General features: G+C 39.9%; 1 protein-coding gene across 2 annotated transcripts in view; it reads left to right on the top strand.

The window, feature by feature from the left end:
* Positions 1-12,986, top strand: part of LOC111228943 (lysyl oxidase homolog 2B) — a 46,554-nt gene that overhangs the window by 26,203 nt on the left and 7,365 nt on the right. Inside the window, exons 5-9 of one of the 2 annotated variants that reach the window (XM_022755074.1) lie at positions 599-815; positions 4,385-4,568; positions 8,634-8,785; positions 9,054-9,221; positions 12,773-12,935. In XM_022755074.1, the coding sequence (XP_022610795.1) occupies positions 599-815; positions 4,385-4,568; positions 8,634-8,785; positions 9,054-9,221; positions 12,773-12,935 (884 nt within the window). Of the gene's footprint in view, positions 1-598; positions 816-4,384; positions 4,569-8,633; positions 8,786-9,053; positions 9,222-12,769; positions 12,936-12,986 lie in introns of both variants that reach the window. The other variant, XM_022755065.1, reaches the window with a different exon arrangement.

Here is a 12,986-nt window from a genome sequence, read left to right as displayed (position 1 = left end):
TGTACGTACAAGAGATTAGCGTCCCAGCAGGCCTGAAAGAGTGTCATTAACCCCAGTTTGTTCAAGTTCATATGGAAGATAATGAACTCTCCAGCTGTTGGTTAACCTTTTGCTTTCGGTATTAATTATGCAATATGCTAATGTAATTAGCATAGGTCTAGGTTCATGGTGTCAAGATATAACATTGTGAGGATTTCAGTTAAAATCTTGATTAATGTTTTAATTATCAGTTGAAACACTGGCATTTCATGAGTTTGTATAACAGCAGAGATTCATCTGCAGGTTCAGTCTCTTTGCCCTGAGCAAGTTCAAATCCTATTTTCCCATCTACACAGTACACAGTACTTGCCTGAAAGGAAAAATTGCACTAAAATGAATTAAGAAAAGAGTGCAGACATAATTAAACATACACCATCATATGTTTAAAACAGCATTAATTACTTTTTTGCCACTTGGCTGCAGAATTCCAAGCCGAACATCATACACGATCGACATAAAGCCTCACAAGTTGTTAAGCAAGTTTGTTGAAAATGAATGACCTCTCATTCCCCAAAGAGTTAATTAATCTCCTCTCTCTCTCTCTCCTCCATCTGTGCAGAATGTTTGCTCGCAGGAGGAAGCCCACATACTGGGACTTCTCTGTCAACTGCACTGGCAATGAAGCCCATTTGTCCAGCTGTAAACTGGGCCAGGCCACATCACTGAAGTCCAATGGCACCTGTGCTGAAGGCTTGCCTGTGGTGGTGAGCTGCGTGCCAGGCAGAGCCTTCTCCCCGACGCCCATGACGGGATTCAGGAAGGCTTTCAGACAAGAGGTAACGTCCCTGTGGAAACGGCTGCGTTTATACTTGTTTCAGACAACTGACAAAAAATGATTTTTATTCTTTTATCCTTTTTATTATCTGTCATCATTGTTTAGGCTATTCTGAATCTAAAATACACACCCTCGACTAAAACCGGGAGTTTTTCCAGTTCTGACTTAAACAGGCATGAGCAGTATTTTAACTCTCTGTGCACAGATTTTAGAAATATGAAATAATATTGTTTACGTATAATGAGCCACTTCCACACACCCTTAAGTGTGTAAAGGTTTTTCTTCTGTGTCCATGATTGCCAGTGAACTGAAATGGTAAACAAAGCTGATATAGGAAATGACTGCACTGATTCGGTTCAGTTCACTGGCTCTGATGCGGAGGGTGGGTTGCTGAAATGTTTTGGTGAGACGTTCAGAACGCAGTGTCACTCTGTGAACTGCAGCTGTAGCTGCTTTGGACATTTCACAATGAATTATCATCATCTGAGGGTTTCAGGGATGACATGATGTAGTAAAATTCTTGGGACAGGCAAAGGAAAAACATGTATCTCCAGAGAGCCTTGCCAATGTCAGCTAACTTTTCTTCTTCTCAAATGTCCCTGAGCATGAAACCAGAGTCGGTAAAACTGCATCATTAGAGCCGTCTTACACATATCCCACTTTAGTTGGGTTGAAAAACTGATCTGACAATCCAAGATGGAAAATTTTTTCTCTCTCTTTATTCCTGACATGTTTGCGACAGTGTCTTCGTTTTGGAATAGCTGAGGGGACTAACTCTTCAAGTCTTAACAGCTCTTTTGAAAAAGATCTCAAATGCATCAGTTGTTTGCGGATTTGGTTTTGTGTCAGTAAAGTGTTTCGAATATTTAGAATAAATACACTATATGTACGTATGTGGACACCCATGTATTTTTATGTTCTTTTGGTGTGGGAATGTTGGAAAAAACAAAAGGTTGGCAGCACTCAGTTTCATAGAAACACAGTGTTTCTTTGTCACGCATCATCTTTTAATGATGTTTCAACCTTTTTTCCACATGATTTCATTTTCCTGCTCAGTTGTCCACCAGGTGTGTATTAGTTAACACTTAGTTTGGTCTGGGGATGTTGGTCGTGGTTTGGGAAATCTTATTGGTAGATAAGAGAAGCATAGAGGGATTTCAACTTTATGGGGGAACAGTTCAGGGAAGTCTCTTCCCAGTTTCTTTTACAAAGACAGCTCCAAAAAGAAATAGTTTTTCCATTTTGGAGAAGAACTTGACTGGCCTGCACAGACTGACTTCAACCACATCCATCACCTTTGGAATGAAATGGAACGCCAACTGCGAGCCAGGCCTCATCAGTGTGGCAAATCCCGGCAGCCGGGTTCCCAGTTCTGGTGTTAAGTCTGAAACCAGAAGAAGTTAATGTCCATGATTTTGGAATCACATATTCAACAGTCAATGAGGGTGTAATGCTTTGGTGTGCATATACATTTGGTCATGTATTGCATGTGTGCAAAAATTATGACATCTACATACTGTATGCATAATGTACTAGACGTCAATGTAACGTCAGACAGATTTTAAAAATGAAAATCGGGTTGAAATCAAAATCCATCCCTGGCTAATTGACTTTGTGACGTTTAGCAGATGTTGGGAGTTGTCTGTATTTTGTATGTCAAGATGGAGTTGGCATGAGACGTTTGGAAGACGTTGGACTTTGGTTATTTAACAAAACAACATAAAACCAACAAAATATCATCGTCAGCTGTCGTCAGTATTCAGCGTGAGACTTTGTCGTGACATTGAATTTTGGTCACCGGACGTCACAACCTGCATTCAACCAAATATCAAAGTCTAACACAGCTGTCGATGGCCAGCTATGTTCCTGCAGGGTAGACACAGAGACCTGTTGACCAAAAAGAATATAGTGTTATGGGGTTTTATTTTCAAGCCCTTAGTAAGTCTTCACTTGACTCCCCTCCAGCTCCAGGGAGGGGAGTTCAGTTCTTGACCTCTGACCTCACCTGTGGGTTGAAGGAATTCTTCTCACTGACACCAACAGCAGATTAAATAAAGCATTTTTCATGGGTCTGAAGGCTCCAAAGAGCCTGCCTGCTCTGTGTCACGTTCCACAGCTGAGTGCCGTGCCTGACATCACATCCCAAATCTTCCACTACACTCAGACAGACTGACTCACAGGAATTTGATCCTAAAACCAGACGTTTTACCATGAGGAAAAAAACAAAGCTGACACCCCCTGTCTGGCAAAGCTACCTGCAGGCTGCTGTGAAAGGCTTTGACTTACACGTTGATGCACATACATTACATTACAATGCATTATTTTCTCCCACTTGTTACATCACATTGACTTTACTCTATCTGAATCTTAATATTCCTCATTTTCATCATGTTTATATTTATTATGTTTATTTTATTTTCACATCCATTAAGTCTATTAGGGTGACAACTAAAGAGGATTATATTATTATAGCACTTTTCTAAACCAAAGTTAGAAAGTGCCTCCAAGTAACAAATGAAAGAATGTAAATACTAAGTTTCACCATATATGCAATGTGAAAGTTGTTTAAGGCACATGCAAGAATTTTTTAAAAATATCATAAAGTTGTGAAAAATGCCCATCACAAAGGCAGTGTCCTGAGATAGCTTGTTTTCTCCAACCAACAGTCCAGAGCTCTATATATCACATTCAATATTACAATAAAATGACCCAGAAAATTCTCATTTGTGAAGCTGGAATCATCAGATGTTTGCAATTGTTCCCTGTGCAAAAAAACTTCAACGATTAATTGAGTATCAAAACTGTTGATTCATTTTCTCGACTGACTCACTGGTTCATCCACTAATTGTTTCATCACTAGTTACATAAACACGGTGCCGTCCAGGATGAAATGAATCATCTTGTGAAATATAGAGGAAAGAAAATCAGTCAGTTCAGTAACGAGTTTCATTTTTTCTGTGTTCATATTGGATGATATATTGTGATCGTATTGTATTGTACTGTTTTACATTCAAGTGTCCTGTTTCTTTAACTATATATTCGAGAACCAGTTGCACCCAGTTACATGTATTAAAGATCATAAGCATCATGTAGTTCAGTTAGTCTTTGATGACTCTCATACTGTTTATTGTTTTGTAGGATTATGTGATATTTTTTAATGGTGTTTAATGTTAATACCACTATAAGACAGAGATGTACAGTGGGAGTGAGGATGCAATCCAGAGGCCACACATTTAGACGTCTGGGTTTTACTGTGTGGCTACAAATAGCAGTAAATCAGATTAAACTGTGCTACTAATGTGTTTACTTGTAAAAATTAAACATTTCCAGTTTGTCTAAACAGTTAATGGGAGAACCGCATTAATAGCATGTTTTATAAACATGAAGCCACCCAGTCTGCTGCCTCAGCTTCCTCATCACACCGAAGGAAAAGTTGACGTTAAGAACTTTCAGCTGAATCTGTTGTTTTTTTAAAGAAACCAGAATAACCTAAATATGTGGTTTTAGAATATGATCGTTTCATCTTCTACAGTTCTGTCTTTTAACGGCGTCTCTGTTTTACACCTTCAGCAAGCGCTGGTTCGTCTTCGCGGTGGGGCCATCGTAGGCGAGGGCCGAGTGGAGGTGTTGAAAAACGGAGAGTGGGGCACCATATGTGATGATAACTGGAGCCTGCTGTCTGCCACCGTGGTGTGTCGAGAGCTGGGCTTCGGTACGGCCAAGGAAGCCCTGTCTGGAGGTCGCCTGGGACAAGGTATACTGGTTTTATACATCACTTTTATTTGTGCAAGAAAAGTCAGCTGAGTCTTTTTCCAACCTCTCCTAACTGCACGCTCTGAGGAAATGAACATTTTAAGGATTTTTAAGAGCTTTTCTAATTAAACTAATGCATGATAACAAGCTTGCAATCTAAGCTGGAGTGCTGCTCTCTCCCACCTCCAACTCTGCCACAACACCCTCTTCTTCTGTGGTAATCAGTTGCATAATGCAACCAATGGGGAAAACATAAAGACATGAAATGTGAGCAGCATACATGTACAGAAAACCTAAAAACAGCCTGGACTAAACACACAGTACTTAGTGCACAGACAGTCTTTACTGTTGGAACGACTGTCCGTGTATATTGCCTACATGGCATGTGATGGAAGGTTATGACTGTGTTGCAAAACCACATATCCCAAACATTTCAGACAGTAATTCTATCCTTTAATCCGTCCTCCGCATATCACCCGCTTTTGTGCCGCTGAGCAGAGTATCATGAACTCACAGACCTGATGGTAAAAGTGATTTAGCTTGGTGGAACAGGATTAGCTCCACAGTGCAGGTTCAGTGAGGATGGGAATCCGTTCCTGAGCTGGTATGAACTCACATATCTCTCTGCAAAGGACGCATGAAAACTCTTATGCGTTCAGTTTTGAAGTTACTGCAAGAGGGAAAAACAGACGGGGCAAACGTAGCTCAGCTGGACTGTGGACGGAGCCTGTGGAGAAATAAACCTCTAACCCATTGCTCTCTGTTCACATGTTTGGTAGAAAATGTGCTCTTTGCATGAAATTGATCACTATCTATACATAGAGGAAGTTTTTATTTAAAGGTCCCATGTTTGACACCTTTCTGGTCTTTTATTTGAAGTTTTGATATCTATAAGAAGATACATATGTGGTTTTCAGAACCAAAAACCATCTCAATGTAGTTTTACATCTCCTCTCTCGGACTTCTCTCTGGAGCTCTAGTTACAACAGGTGGGTGAGCCAATCAGAAGAGGAACCAAATCCTGCAAGGCTTGGTTGGTAGGTCCAGGTGGGCGGGGCTTGGGGCATGGCTGAGAGCTGTGAATGCTTTATTGTGACATCACAAAGTTCCAGAAGTCCTGGCGGCTGGTTTTAAGGTTCAGTCTCTGAATACAGGCTGTGTGCATTTCTCTGTGGACTGAGGCTTTGATACTTTCACAGTATTAATATAGAACCTAGACCTGCTTTACAACACATGGACATCTCACTTTATACAATGCAGAACCTTTAATATGAACGCTGCATACCACCCACTTGGGGTGTATGCAGTATAGTGAAAGTAGACTCCATGCTAAGACTCCAGCTGTGTGTGCCACTGGGTGCAGCAGGAGGCTCTGAGTAATGCAGAGTGTTGGAGCTGGATTGGGGCCCAGGTGAAATGTTGAGTGACAGAAGAGGCTCGGTGCTAACACTTGTTAGCAGGGTTTAGGTTTTTAGGTTATGGCAGTTGTTCCTCTTTGCAGACCACTTCTGTTCCCTTCTTTATAGCTGCGTTTCCATGTTCCCAAACATCAGCAATTACTTTGGTTTGTAAAGTGTCATCATAACTGATTATTACAAGCACAAAACTAAGACACAAGCTGTAATGAACCACAATTATCCTTGTTTACCAGACCAGGTTTCACTTTTTGGAATGAGCATGTATCATTTGAAATGTGTGAGGCAGGTTTTCTGCTTGCTGAGGGTTTGGGGTGGGTCCAGAAGAAGACGTCCTCCTTTTACTGACTAGTTCTTTTTCTAATAGAATCTTTCAGTCTGAGCAGACTCACTTTATGGTCTCCTCTGAGGAGACAGGCAGCACCGGCAGGCTGCGTGGAGAGTTTTACAGCAAGCAAAGCAGGTTTGGAAGTTGGGACCTCCCACCCAATTAAAATGCGCTACTGACCCATTTCTAAATTACACACTCTGTATTTGCACATTGTTTTTAAAGCCCTAGCTCACCTGTTAGTAAGATATACTATGTAAAAAGTATATTTCCCCCAAAGGGTATAGCAATAAGAATCCTACACATAATATCCACATATAATAATCCAGCATAATACCTCTGAATAGAAAGAGCTTTCTTTTTCATAAACAGGGACATGCTGTACATTGCTGCTCATTCCAGTGATATTAGACATGGAAAAAGTTGAAACAGAGGCAATGTTCTTTCTCCAGAATCATTTTCCATCCTGATTTCTCATCAGTGGCTCTCTGTAACTTGGTGGAGAAAAACAAAACCCAGATGGAAATAATAAGAAAAACTCAGATGATAGTAGTGCGCCACAACAGAGAGGGAAAAGATCATCATGAATGCCAGGCTTATTAGTGGATACCAGACATTTTAAAGATTTTGGTGACTCTTAAACTCTTAAAAATCTTTTATCACTTTTGATTACATTTTTATTTCATATCGCTGCGTATGGAACGAAAAATTATTTGTGATGCAGTACCTAACAAATGACCATGTGAGGGACATTCCCGGTCATTTTAAAGGGGGTAGTGCAACAGATACATTTCTGAGTGTCAGAGTGATGTGAGGGTAGTGGAGGAGGAAGTATTCAGGTACTTTACTTACAGTAAAAGTACTAAAATACCACACTGTGAGAATATTCCACTGCAAGTAAAGGTCTTGAGTTAAATTATGTGTTATCAGCAAAATGTATTTAAAGTATCAAAGGTAAAAATACTGATCTAGATAAGTGGTCCCTGTCAATGTTTTACTTTTATACATTATATTATTATTATTGCTGCATTAATGTGTGTGTTGCATTTAAGGTTGAGCTCATTTTAACTACTTTATATACTTTTGGGCAGTTTAATCTAAAGCAATACATCATATTCTCATATTCTGTAAAATCATCATACGTTTGTAGTGCTGCTGTCCTGTGAGAACCACATATCTCTTAAAAATCAACTGAGTCATGAGATGAGAAAAGCAGTCTGTTTTCAGCTTTGCGATGATGCATTTTCCAGCTGATTCAAGTGGTTTTCAATTTGTTTATTTAACTTAAGAAGTCTTTTCTAAACCCTTAAAGGAACATTTAAAACTTCAGTTTATCAGAAACATACACATTCAAAGGCAAGAAATTTGGAGATATGTACTCCAAACAAGTACTTCAAATTTGTACTTAAGTGCAGTACTTGAGTAAATTTACTTTGTTACATTCCAACAAAACTCCTTCTGGTGTCTGTGTCTCTGGACCTTTGGACCAGGCGGAGCTCATCAGCTGGTTAAGTAGCTTAAAGTTGGTGTTTAAAGGGCTTCAAATCATGTGATATTTGATATAATGTGGTGACTCTGCTGCTGTAGAGTTATTGTGCTTGTAGGGTTGTTTGATTAACTGACTACTTGTTGTATGTATGAGCATCTCTTTCCATGCTTAGTTGACCTTAGCTGCTGTCTTCTATTTAACCTTCCATTAAGAACACAGCTTGTGTCATCCTGATTATTTTACCTCGTTAAAGAAATACTGTAGCTGGACATGGTGGAAAAGCTCTTATTTGCTTTCTTGCAGAGAATGAGATGAGAAAATCAGTGACACTGTCTTACTTTCTCTATGGTAAATAAGAAGCTAAAGCCAGGGGCGCCCCAGTGGTTCACCTGGTGGAGCACATACTGAGGCTCAGTCCGAACCGCAGCGGCCGGCGTTGGAATCCACTCTGGAGCCGTTTGCTGCATGTCATCCCTCTCTCTCTCGCCTGACTCCGTCTACACTGTCTCACTGTCCCCGTCGCATTAAAGGCAAAACTGCCCAAAAAATAACAAAAAAAAAAAGAAGCTAAAGCCAGCAGCTGATTAACTTAGTGTAGCTTCTCCTGCTCATTATGCTAAGCTAAGTTTACTGGCTGTTGGTTCTAACATATTTACCTGCAGACATGAAAGTAATTACAGCAAATAAGTGTATTTTTCCCAAAATATCACTGAACTATTTTTTATTTTTTTTATTATAAAATTTTTGCTTTGATCAGAGCTGTAGGATGAGCTATCAGATGTAATTATCATTTGATTTCCTTTCAAAACGCTTTCTCTCGTCTGTGTTTTTCAGGTATGGGCCCGGTGCACATGAACGAGGTGGAGTGCTCAGGATTCGAGAAGTCCATCACAGAGTGCTACTTCAACAAGGATGCTCTGGGCTGCAGCCACGAGGAGGACGCAGCCGTCAGATGTAACGTCCCTGCTATGGGCTTCCAGGAGCGGGTCAGTCTCAACACCACAGTAACATACTCACTAAGAAACATGATCGAAATACAAGATGCTGCATGCAAGATCAGCTGTTCCTTCTACAGTATGTCTGCATGGACACACACACACAACATGCTCACCCAGATCTCTACTTTACTGCACACATTATCTAAATCTACTGTTTTTTTTTTTTTAACTTTGGACCATTTAAAAAATAGAAATTGTTTGTGAGTGGATTCAATCTTTTAAGTCGGCGCCTCTGTTGTATTTTTCATGACCTTAGCTGCGTCTGAGTGGAGGTCGTAACCCCTATGAGGGCCGTGTGGAGGTGCTGGTGGAGAAGAATGGCTCTCTGGTGTGGGGGACGGTGTGCAGTGAAGGCTGGGGAACCATGGAGGCCATGGTGGTTTGCAGACAGCTGGGCCTGGGCTTCGCCAGCAATGCTTTCCAGGTACGAGTCGCAGCAGCCAGGCTGGGAGGAAATCAGCCTCTTTGTGTCTATTGTGAATTGAATTTTGATTTTTGGTTCAAATGTTACAGCTTTTAATCGAATGTTGTTTAGAACAACAACAGTGTTCGATGTCCTTCCAGTCAATCAAACCTAGGCAATAAAAATCTAAATCTTATAAATTAGCTTTTTTGGAAGATCCAGATCTTCAGAGTCTTCAAAGATCAACTGACTGGATTGTGTGGAAACACTTTACAAGTCCACAATTTCTCACTAATTAACTGTAGGAGTTTTCTGGAAATAACCAAGTAATTTCTTACTAATAGGAAACAAAGAGACAAAGTATAGAGACAGTTATTTGATTTGAGGTTTTGAGAAGTTATTGATTTTCAGAGTTGTGCTTCATTTAAACTCAAATAAATTTAAATTCATTATCAATTTATTATTTGAAACATCATTGAAAGTAGCTTTTAGAAAACCACTTGTGTTGTCAATGCAAAACAGGATAAATTTATTCATATTTAAACAACAAGAAACTTTATTAAGTGACTGACTTCCTTGCTTTAGTGGTAAAAGTTGAACTTCAAGAACATTACTCTATTTTGTCATAGCAGCATTTTATCCCACAAATTGTTTTTTAATACTAGTTTTTATTCCACAAAACAGTTTATTCATGGACTGCAGCAAGACAGTGAACCTGAATTCATGTCACTGAAAATGACGTACACAAATGATGGATATCAGCACGTTGTTTTTTTGACCACTGGGGGTTTAGAAATATAAAAAACGCCAAGATAAAGAAACAATGAAAGTTGGACAGGAGAGGTTCATGTGCCACTGTGGAGCCGGTTGAGAGAGGAGACTGTGAAGGGAGAGACTCTGCCTCCAGAGGGTCACCACTATCTGCCAGCTGCACTGAAATGCCCCTGAGCGAGCCAAGAAAAACCCTACCTCCTCCAAGTTCCTAAATACACAGTGTGTATGGTCCAGCAGTGAAAATAAACCTGCCACATCCCCTCCTTCATTTCAGAGAGTTTTCTCCTGATTCGCTCTAGAAGGGTTTTTCCTTATATTCTCTCTTTTCCTCTTCTCTCCCTCCTTAGTCAAACTCAGCTTCCCTTTTTTCCCTTCCTTCCCTTCCCTCCCTTCCTTCCCTTCCTGCCTAGTGAACTGGGATCTTTGGTGTAGAGTGTGGTCTTCTTTAAGGGGTTTAAGGACAGGTTTTATTGACACACAACCAGCATCACATACTATAGCCCCAGCGCTGCACTGAGTCACACGTTAACTCTGTGTTTCTTGTGTCCAAGTGGCCAAACACAGGTGTTAACAATCAGTTTCATGTGTGGTTCAGCATTTTTCCATCCAGGAGCCAAAGTGAGATCCTTGAGAAATTTTCATCAAAGCTCATTTGAGTTTGAAATAAAATACTGCAGCCAACAGCTTTTTAGTCTCTACAGTCAGTCCTGCCTGTAAAAGTAATGAATGGAACATTGATTTTTGCTGCATAGAGACTGAATAGAATAGTAATGAGACTGAATTTTAAGCTGGATCTTTTCAATCTTAGCAGCTGAAAAAAAATGTAGGTCGAAAAAAATGGTCGAATCCATCTAAAAGCAATTTTGGAAAACCATTAAATCTTCACAAGTGAATGAGATTAACATGATATACAGTAATGTACAGGAATCAGCCTCAGTGGCTTTGGCACAGACACTTATACTCGTAGTCAGTCTGCCATTCTTTACATTTATCTTTTTCCTAGATAATATATGGCAGGTTGCAAGCTGTGAAATTATATGGCTATGAATATTATAAATGATAGATGACTAAATTAAAAATTTAAAGCGCTGTTTTCATTTTCATGTGTGAAAAGAGTTACTACCACAATTAAAATGAAAGGAAATTAAAACTCTGTTTACATATGTTTAATATCGGCAGCAATATACTCCATGCAGACCCACTAAGGACCACTGTCCTCTGTTTCCATGTGTATGTTGTTGCTAAGAGCAACAAAAAAAAACCTTCTGTTAACTGTTTACCCCTGCAGGACATTAAGATAAAGGAAACACAAACACAGTTTAAAGTCCAGCATGATTATAATAACAGTAGGTGGGGGTGAGGGGGTGGGGGGTCTCTTTGTGGTTTCTGTATGAGGAGAGGATGGTGGGACTGAGTGGGACTGTCTGTTGTAAGGGTGCATTTAGGCTCATTTCCTCATCAATAGCTCCATCACATATTAATTCATATATTATAGACATGAAGGCACAAGTTGCACAGCCCTTATTAGTCAGTTCAGGTTGCTCTCTATACTAATAATGGTAATTCCATTCTGTGCAGTAGCCTCCTGTAAAAAAATAGTCACAATCAAGTCATCTATTTGATATTGTGGTTGATGTTTGGGCTTTTCAACCATCAATACTAAATTCCTCATGATTCTGTAGAAGGGTACGGTGCGCCGCCTAGTGGTCACTGTGGAGAATCACCTTTCCTCACGACAAATTCATTATATCCTTAAAGAAGGGCCCAAATCAGCTTGGTATCATCACAGTAAAATATTCTATATTTATAGATGATTTGGAATTATAGTTACTTGTTACTTAACAGATTTTTATCATTTCCTAACTACAACATATGACCAGCCTATGTGTAATCTAATATGATGCCTTTTTCAGATGAAACTGCCCAATAGTGTCAGTGTTCAATGTGAGTTCAACATTATTCATTAGTAATAACCCAGGAATATAATAGACATAATAATAAAAACTTTCAAAAGGCTTATTTGCATAATGAGTATGTTTGCTTTTGGTACTGACGTTCAGTCTACTGATGATGAATTAACAGGAGTAAAATTTTAAATACGTGACTTCTACTCATTATTGTCACATCAAAGGCCCTAAACTGACACAAATTAGACCACAGACCCATCTGATACGATTTTTGCTTTTACATATGTTTTATTACAGAAAGGGTTTGAAACCCACAACCAAAATAGTCAGACATTCTGTTATTGTGTGACTTATGAATTGAGTTAAAGTGAAAATAAATGATTTCCCTTTTTGCTGAGGACCCCCAGAAACCTCCTCAAGGACCCCTGGGGGTCCCCAGACGTCATTTTGAGAACCACCATAGTGGTTCTATAGTGATACTGCCACTTTAGTAAAGTACCTGAAATATGTATTACACTGCTAGGGAAATGAGGAGTAATAATAAAACAATAAAGTAATAATAATGATGAATAAGCATGGTGCTTACATAAGGTTTCACTGCAGGCTTTGCAAACTGTTCAGTGAAATCCTCCTACACTTCAAAATAAAACTAAAATCCTGATTCTAGCTCTGATCAGTGAAGCTCCTTTATCATATCTGAAGTGGATTACATACTCATGCATACTGTATGTGAGGAGTCCTATCAGTCTAATCAAAAGGTTATAATACAATTTCCACATGAAACAATTCTACATTGTTAACAGAATGTAGTCAGTCAAAGTGCATCGTATCAGAGGTGGATGTTATCCTGATGTCAGCTGTGAACCGAGGGTCGTGTTTTCTCAACAGGAGACGTGGTACTGGCCGGGGGAGGTGAGCGCAGACGGTGTGGTGATGAGCGGCGTTCGCTGCTCAGGTACAGAGATGTCTCTGTCCTACTGCCTGCACCACGGAGCCCACCTCAGCTGCCCGAAAGGAGGAGGACGCAATGCCGCCGGAGTCTCCTGCTCCGAGAGTAAGACACTAAAATTCACTCACATTCATCTGTTGTGTTGTGTTGATGTAG

This window comes from Seriola dumerili, unplaced genomic scaffold (genome assembly GCF_002260705.1).
Source record: "Seriola dumerili isolate Sdu_G_001 unplaced genomic scaffold, Sdu_1.0 BDQW01000017.1, whole genome shotgun sequence".
NCBI lineage: Eukaryota > Metazoa > Chordata > Actinopteri > Carangiformes > Carangidae > Seriola > Seriola dumerili.
This window is presented reverse-complemented; position numbering and strand designations above follow the sequence as displayed.